This window comes from Myripristis murdjan, chromosome 19 (genome assembly GCF_902150065.1).
Source record: "Myripristis murdjan chromosome 19, fMyrMur1.1, whole genome shotgun sequence".
In the NCBI taxonomy this organism is placed as follows: Eukaryota; Metazoa; Chordata; class Actinopteri; order Holocentriformes; family Holocentridae; genus Myripristis; species Myripristis murdjan.
In genome coordinates, this window is record NC_043998.1 from 15,435,134 (window position 1) to 15,444,163 (window position 9,030).

The 9,030-nt window shown below is 40.9% G+C and overlaps 1 protein-coding gene across 1 annotated transcript; it reads left to right on the forward strand.

The window, feature by feature from the left end:
* The first annotated feature begins 1,662 nt into the window (after positions 1-1,662).
* Positions 1,663-8,548, forward strand: qrfprb (pyroglutamylated RFamide peptide receptor b). Its single transcript, XM_030078412.1, is given in 7 exon segments — positions 1,663-2,075; positions 3,215-3,373; positions 6,122-6,183; positions 7,375-7,610; positions 7,899-7,996; positions 8,134-8,484; positions 8,487-8,548. Coding segments are annotated over 7 exon segments (1,332 nt in total). The 5' UTR covers positions 1,663-1,711.
* Positions 8,549-9,030: the final 482 nt, after the last annotated feature.

Genomic DNA, 9,030 nt, shown 5'->3' on the forward strand with positions numbered 1-9,030 from the left:
CTTATCTGGAGAGCAAAGCGGTCTTGGCTTTGATAAGAGAGCCCCAGATGTGCTGCAGAGGGAATTATGATCGACGTCTTTATATTTAATCAGTTTTGCTGATGGAAAGCACTGCATGGTGTTTGCACTGGACAAGAGGCTCGGACTGCAGACTTGCACCTACAGTATGCACACACACACACACACATATACACACACACAGTGACACACAAGGACACACACGGCCAGAAAGGCACACACACACACATACACACAAAGCTTTTGAGATTTTTTCTGACTGATGTGCCTTCAATTCAGCTGTCATTTAATTATCTGCCAGACACACAGAGACATCGCACAGTCCAATCATTTTTAAATGAACACAGTGCCCAGAGGTGGAGAGACACGTGATTCCTGTCTAGATTTTTCTTGCACTGCCTGCAACCCATTTCAGAGGTGATATTGGCAATCACATTAGTCAGTTTCTGGTTAAAAGGTGCAGCATTTTCAATCAATCTTTATTTATTTATTTATTTTTAATTTATTTATTTTTAATTTTGCATTTTAACGTACCAAAAAAATTCCACATTGAGACACTAGTGGATGTGCTGTAAACAAATGAGAACATGACCTAGGAGACTGGCAGCCAACTCTGCATTTTACTGCATTTTGCAACCACGTCAGATTAGGCTGGAAATCTGCTGGATCACTTTATGGCACAAATGCATGTTGTTTTACGCTGCAAAACATGAAGAAGGAACTTCTCCTCCAACACAAAGAGCTGAAGCTTCTGGCGCTGGCAGAAAGTGGAACAAGGCCAAGCGAAAAAAAATCCTTCGATGAAAGAAAAAATAAATGGAATGATTGGAAAGGAGGAGAAGTAGCAACATCCTCATTGCAAGGAAGCAGCTGAGCTTTTGCTCACCAACAGTCAATACCTGTTTTTAAGGCTTTTAATCACTGCCTAACTCTTTGTTATGCAACTTATGAAACCGGAGTTGAGGTTGCAATATGATCTTTTAATTTTGCATTTATTCTTGATTAAAGGATACACCTGTGGCCTCCAAATTCTACAAGGCTGCAGGTCTGGGCCACATTCAGGTGACACATGGGATTGGGACAGCCTATGTGGAGGCGACCCCTAAACTGAGACAAAGCTCATACCACTGGCCTGAACAGAGCAACACCTGCAGCCACACTTTAAGGCATGCTCACATGGCTAAGGTCAGGGATTTAGTAGGTTTCCCTGCAATTTTCTTGTCCAATCACAATGTTTGCTGGGCAGGGCAAGGTGTGCACAACTCACAGCCCCTCCCCATTGTCCAGGGGCTTCTAAAAAAAAAATATGCCCCAATATTGCACCTTTAAAGTACATCACTTAAGTTTTTCATGGAAACCATTATCAACAAACTTTCTCTTATTAAAGGTAGAAAAGATTATTCTTATACAGATACTTCTTTATTGACAGCAGCACATCATTGCACAGAGTCAATTAAGAACCACAGTGCATCGGGTCCACACACACACACACACACACACACACACACACACACACACATAGGCTACACACTGCGCGCACACAGCAGCGGCCGCCTCTCTTATTGGCTGCAGGAAGGAGCGCAGCATTCAGACGCACTTGTGGATTCAGAAGGGGACGTTTCACCATTTGCCGTCTCTGGTGATTTTCTTGCAGCAGAGCTTATGCATTAGTTTCAGGAAGGTGCTCACCAGCATGGCAGCTTCGACAGAATCGGGACAGGCGTCCACCAAAATAACTCCCGAAGTGCTGCAAGAGATGCTCCAGTACTACAACCTCACCCGGCAGGAGTTCATAGACTCTTACAACATCCAGCCGCTCGTCTACATCCCCGAGTTGCCTTACAGCGCCAAGATCACCTTTGTGATTATGTATGTCGTTATTTTCGTCCTGGCCCTTGTTGGGAATAGTTTGGTCGTGTACACAGTGGTGAAGAAACGGACCATGCAGACGGCAACCAATATTTTCATCTGCTCTTTGGCGGTCAGCGACCTGCTCATCACTTTCTTCTGCATCCCTTTCACCTTGTTGCAGAACATCTCGTCTGAATGGCTGGGAGGCGAGTGTTGAACCAACAACTTCTCTTTTATTCTTCTTATTTATTATTTTCTTGTTTGTTTTAATTTTCCGGAAAAAAAAACAGTAATAGTTTAAGGTGATACATACAGGTCCCAAAATTATGTGTGCTTTAATGAGTGCCACATGCATACTAATTAGCCCCTATTCTAGGATTAATACAGCGCTTTTTTTGATCTGGCTGATCCGTTGACATTCATTTTATAGCATAGTCAACTAAATTCTTATTACATTTATTTTAAAAATGTAGTTATTATTGGGTTTGTGGTAGCCTACTCATTAGTCACCTTTCGTGCCTGGATACTGGGGATGATACTTAATTGCGTGATTAGTTTAAAGTGGATTGTTTGATGAACATTGTCAAGACCGTATCCTTCTCTGTGCTGATGCATAAATGTATGTTAATTGGAAGTGAACAAGTAAATCCTGCCTCATCCTCTCCTCTTAACATCAGACTGTAGCTGTGCTCATTTACTCCACTGACACTGGCCTGCCGAAAAGCTGCAGTGTTTCAACACCTTCAATTTAATGAAAGCATTTTTGTCCAAATCAAGTGTCACTGTGTAGCAACAGGCGGCCAGCACCTCAGCATCTACTCAGTAAAATATTTCCATAATTTGGTCAGTGTGAACTAAGAGTCATTTGCTCTGAATACTAGTTTAACTTTTGAATTAAACACAGAACTGATGCAAACCACTGCTGCCTGAGCAGCTGAACTTGTATGCGTATACCTGTTTTCCTGTGTACATGCAAACAGGTAAAGCTCATTACATGTATTTCAGCAAAGGTTGGGGGCACTCACTCACTTGGGAGCACTGAGTAAGCAGATCTTCCCTGGTGCCACTCAGGCAGTCCGTCATGAATTTAAAAAATAAAAATAAGCCAAATATCATCAGGACTTCAGTTTCAGGATTAATTTGCTTGGTCATGCTTAATTAGGAAGGCTTAACTGTAACTGAAGAAACTTGTTTTGCAATTTCAGGTCCACCTGGCATGAACGGGAATGAGAAGGATCCTACTTTCTAGCTTCGATAAAAAACCTTCAACACAGGAACACATCATTATGCAGACTCCATATCACTTAAGTCCTCTGCCTCTTTGTTTTGTCCTTGTGTCTTACAGGTGTTCTGGTTTGCAAGGCAATTCCTTTTGTGCAGACCACAGCCATAGTGACGGGTATTCTCACAATGACCTGCATTGCTATTGAGAGATACCAGGGTATTGTCTACCCGCTGAAAATGAGGAGACAGTACACATCTAAAAGAGCATACAAGATGCTAGGTATTGTGTGTATTGCATGTTTGCATGAACAGCAGGCCTGTTTTTGTGGTGTTTGTGTGCGGGGGCAGGTGTATGTCAGGGTGACATAGACTGTCTGAAAAAGCGTTTGAAAAAAGCAGCGCTCATCCAGACATATTTGCATTTTTCATATTATTTTCATGTTTCATTTTTATTCAGGGTCACAGCAGGAGTGGAGGCAATACTGGATTGAGCACAAGGGAGGGAAACAAGATGAATAGGTCACCAGTCTACTGCAGGGCAGCATTCTGGCTCATGATTCAGTAATAGTGAACAAGTATTGTAGTTATTGTACAATTTAATATAGTAGGGAAAAAACATATTTCTTATCAACAAAGAGAAAGATCCTCAAAATGTTTCCTTGTCTAAAATGTGGGTCCTGTTTACACCTGGCATTAATTCGCGTCTTGGGTTGGCCAGTCACAAGCGGAAAGCTCTTGGTGTGAATGTGGCCAATGTTTCCTCAGTGCATCTTGAGCTCCGTGCGCTCACTCTGAGCTGCATCTAGTCACGTTGTTTCAGTAGTGTGTGCCTGAATGTGTCCTGGGCCACATTAAAAGATCACCTACTCAGCTGTCACCTCTGTGAAGATGGTCCAGGCTTAATCTTTGTTGTAGTCTGACTTTATTTTTAGCCACTGTTTGGATTCCCTGCTCTCCCAAATGCATAATCCTATAATATTTTTTATTATAGAGCAGTGTTTCTAACAGCCAAGCCAAGATTCTGCTGATTACTGTAAAAACTCAGTTAAAAACATCAAAACAGTTGTGTAGCTTCAAGCTGTTTGACTTATTTTAACCCCTGTTTGTTGACAGATTATAGCAGCCTCTGACACTTTTGACAGCCTTGTCTGAGTTATCAGTCAAAAATGACAAGCACTTTGTCTTTGAAGACAGAAATGATGTGTATGTTTATTTTCATATAGAGCAAGGAAGTGGGAGCGGTCACTTGAGATGCAGGTGGAGGCACATTGTAATGCAAAGTGTGGAAAGTCTATTTGTGATGGGATCACCTAAGATGCATGATAATGCCAGGTGTAAACAGTGCCGTAGAGTCAAATTCTCCATGATTTATGAGGCATTTTATTGGGTAAGGCAAATGATGGGGTATGTAACAGCTTAAAAATTTATTTGAAAATGTTCCAGAGCAAGGACAGTATGCATGATCAAGTGATCAAACAGGGTCCTGGAGAAAAATAAGGCAAATCTCTGAGTACTGAGCTGACTCACACTGTAGAAAGACAGGGATTCGAAATGGCACAACTGATGGGAAACCAAGACATGCAGTGTAACCATGCTGAAAATGTGCAGGCTCACTAAATGATTTGATTAAGAGGCAGCACATAGGCATTACATGAAAGAATAATTAATGAGAGAATGTGCTAATTGTGCAGCAGCTGCCACGAAGGGCTGTCTGGTATTGATCCTGGCATGTGGCTCAGGTATATTGAGGTGATCGGCTATCGTTTGAGCAAACCTGTCCTCCAACTGAAAGCCTGTGGGGTCAGGCAATATGACTCTCAGTATTACAGCAGTGCACATAAAGCCCACTAAACAGGCTAATGTGCTGTCCACGGAGTCCATACGCAATAAGTGGAGAGTGGGAGAAGGAGAAAATGGATAATCAACTTGATAAATAAGGTGAAAGGCAATTCATGTCTAATTGCTCCAGTGGAGTACTCTCTACATAGATTTTGAGTTAGCACTGCAGAGTGCACAGTTTATGCTCAGTTGGCCTTAACCCTCCTATTATGTTTGGGGTCAATTTGACCCCAGTCAATGTTTAGCTCTCTAAATAAATGATTAACATCATTGTTTTTGCTTCATATTTAATGAGTTTTCCTAATGTAATGGGTACTACCGGGTAAACATGAAATTCACATGATGATATGTTTTCAGTGTCCTCTACACACTTTGTAACGCATCGGTTAGAAATAACAAAAATCTGTACTTAGAAATAATATAAAGCCATTAAAACACCAAAAAGATATTTCTTTCCAATTTTAGGTCAATCAATGAGATTTTATGGTGATTTGCATATTTTTTCATAGTTGTGTAATAGGAATACTGGATGTATAAGTGGGGGTGGGGGGAGTTATGTTTTATTTAAAGGGTTATTTAGGTCGTCAAACTGACACATAAACTTGGTAACAATTTTAGTTATAATAATTTTGTGGAGGTTTAAACTGCTGGGGTCAAATTGACCCCAAACATAAAAGATGTTTGTAAATTTGAACATAACAGGAGGGTTTAAAAAGTGCCATACTTTTTTTTTTTTTTTTTTAAATTAGCTCAGATGTTTGTGTGTTTTCCAGTTTTTCCAGTCACTGTTTTATAAAACACCGGTGAGCAGGGCTGTAATAGGGTTACTTAGTAAAGCTAATCTGTTACTGATGAATGCTGAGCTGCCCTAAAGTGCAACTGGTAATGTAATCCTTGTGATTATTCAGATTGAGTAATATGTTGTTTCTTATGCTGTTTCTAAATTGAAAATTGAGTTCAAACTGAAAGTACAATTTACAGAGAAGTGATCATGGTTCTTTACATCTCTGGTCATGATTAACCAGTATTTCAGGATATAAAAGTGATGTTCAGGCCTATACATTTAAGATCAAGATGTTTTTTTCATAGTATATGTAACCTGAGTGCTGTAATGCTAACAGCTTAACTAGAGCAGAAAGTGTTGTCATTGACCTTGTCTGTGTATTAAACTTCTCTGTGCTTTGTGTAGGGCTTGTGTGGATTGCCTCAGTGATGGTGGGATCACCAATGCTGTTTGTGCAGCAACTAGAAGTAAGTCGTGCCCAGTCATATACCACAGTACTTCAAAATGCAAGGCCAAGCTAGAGCTTCTCTCAGCTGTCATTGTAAGGTGGATGTAAATAAATTCACACCTTTGATACACAAGCATCACGCCAGTTCCAAACAACAAACTTGGTAGAGCACTATTAACTAATCAAGATTCACTGCCATGACTAAACCCAGCATACTCTGTGAAGGCTTATTAGTTAGCTTAAGTCAGGGAGTTAAAACCTTTTCATGTTATGGACCCCAAGTTGACCTTCAACAAGCTGCAGACCGCCCATTTGAAGTGATTTGGCCTGTAGGGACAGTATGTCTTGATACTGTGGTATAACATATTAACACAACAAATCTAATAACTCACTCAAAAATTAGTTTTTCTTATTTTTATGTCCCACAAAATGTCCCACACCAGTGTTTTATTATTTTAAAACAATAGGATCAACTGGAAATGGCAATAAGAACAATATTCGTGTAAATAGAAGAGATTCCCTGAAAAAAAAAAATCTTTTTCATGGTTAGATTTCCAAATATGGCATGATTTTTGAAACTGGTGCAGCTGATACTTCCATGTTCTGTGAACAGAGCTCTGGTTACGACCCGTTGTGCCAGAAGGCCAGGGGGATGGGCGGGGACTATTTACATATTTATAAATCTGCTCATTTTTAATTAGAGCAAGGTTTAGTGTTACATTTTAAGACACAAAGGGATTTTTTTTTTTAGTTTTGTTCTAATTTCTTCTAATTAGTTTTTTGTTAATTTTCAGTTATTTGTTTTTTCCCCTTGCAATTTCCTGATTAATTCCCTGTAAATTTTTCTTCTTGTCTTGTAGTAATTTTTCTAGTAATTCTTTACAATTTTTTTACTAATTGTTAATTGCCTATTTTTCCACATTTTTCTAAGAAATCAAGAGAATTTTAGTCATACTTGTTCAGAGGTCAGACATACTCCAGGACCCCCTGGCAGCCTCTTAAGGACCTCTGGGGGTTGCCGGACCCCACATAAACACAAAACTACTGGTTGAACAGGCCTATTTTCTAAAGCCCCCGAGTGGCAGTAATCAGAGGTAATCAAATCAATTACAGTGCCGTTTCACAGAAATTGCTGCTGAAATCAGAGCTGCTGCTATCATAAGATTTTTTTTCCCGGGTACCAAGTGAAAGCCTCGCTTCTGCCTCTCAGGTGAAGTACGACTTCTTGTATGATCACCACCACGTGTGCTGTCAGGAGAGATGGCACTCGCTGACTCACCGGCAGCTCTACACCACCTTCATCATGGTCGCTCTTTTCCTGCTTCCTCTGGCTGCCATGCTGTTCCTCTACACGCGCATCGCCATTGAGCTGTGGATCCGCAAGAGGGTGGGCGACTCCTCCGTGCTCGACACCATGAACCACAGGGAGATTAATAAGATTTCAAGGTGCGTCCGACCGCAGACATGCTTCCCCAAGTAGCTGCTCCTCTCGCTTTCTTACATCTCTCCCAGAAATGTAACAAGTCGCATTTTCTCTCCTTTACCGCATAAAAAAATACAAAATCAAAATTTGTTGCCATCACCATCTCATGGTGGTATGACATTAAGAGCGTCTTGGTCTCAAGCACTTTAAAGATGTCAGGTTAGAATCTGCAGCCTCTCAAATCCCTTTTTGTTCTGAGTAAGTTGTCACGTGGTTTTCTTCAGTAAATGGGAGCTGTTTTCCTTTCACAGGAAAAAGAAAAGAGCTGTGAAAATGATGATCACTGTTGTGCTGCTCTTCACTCTCTGCTGGGCTCCATTCCACACAGTACACATGCTTTTTGAGTACAGTAAGTACTGCATGAGAGGGTGACAGAGTGAATATAAGCAATAATGTAAAATAGGAATAGTAACTGTCTTCAGCTTAAGTGGATATTGTCTGTTACTGATCTTTTTGGGTATTATGGCCCTCAATCTGTCTGCACAGATGACCTGGAGAAGAAATACGATGAAGTCACGCTCAACATGATCGTCGCCATCGTTCAGGCCATAGGCTTCTTCAACAGCTTCAACAACCCCATCGTGTATGCGTTCATGAATGAGAACTTCAAGAAGAGCTGCATTTCCACCCTCTCGCATTGCCTCAGGAAGCCGAACCAGCAGGCTAGTGCTGCCGAGGCACCCAATCTGAGCGTGCAGTTCATCAAACCCCTGAACAGGGAAGCCTTCATGGACACGAGTGAACGCGACAGCTCGAAGCCAAACACTGCAGAGAAAGGCCCGTCAGTGTCATCGCACAGACAGAGCTCCTTAGAGACGATAGGAAATAAAGTCTCCACCATGAAACAAAGATCCCTGCAAGTGGCTCCTCTCTTGTGAAACAAAAAGGACACCGTTCTTAGTTTAGCTGTTTGGTTACTGCTCAGTAATCATCTTTATTTTGTGCATCGCAGACACTTTACAACACAACTTGACCTACAAATTCCAGGTGCTTCAGATTATGGTTGAAGTGCAGCAAACGGCATGAAAACACATCTCCTCGGTGCTAGAAGAAACGGCATCCTCATGCTGGTTGCAAACACAACAGGAAGCAACCAGCAAAGTGCTCCATTTCTCACTATTTAGCAGCTTTGGATGACAAAGGACACTGAGTCATCTTTGATTATGGCACAAAATTTACCCAAGTTTACCACACTGCTGCAAGTTGTCTAAACAGTGACAGTGTAGAGAACACAGTGTGTTAGTTTATGGAATGAAACTGTCATTTTAACATGTTGAGAAAATAGTTGGTCAAGTTTAGTTTCTTTCTTTTTTTTTCTTCTTTTTCTTTTTCTTTTTCTTTTTTCTTTTTTTTTTTTTTTTTTTTTTTTTGACTTTTTGGCCT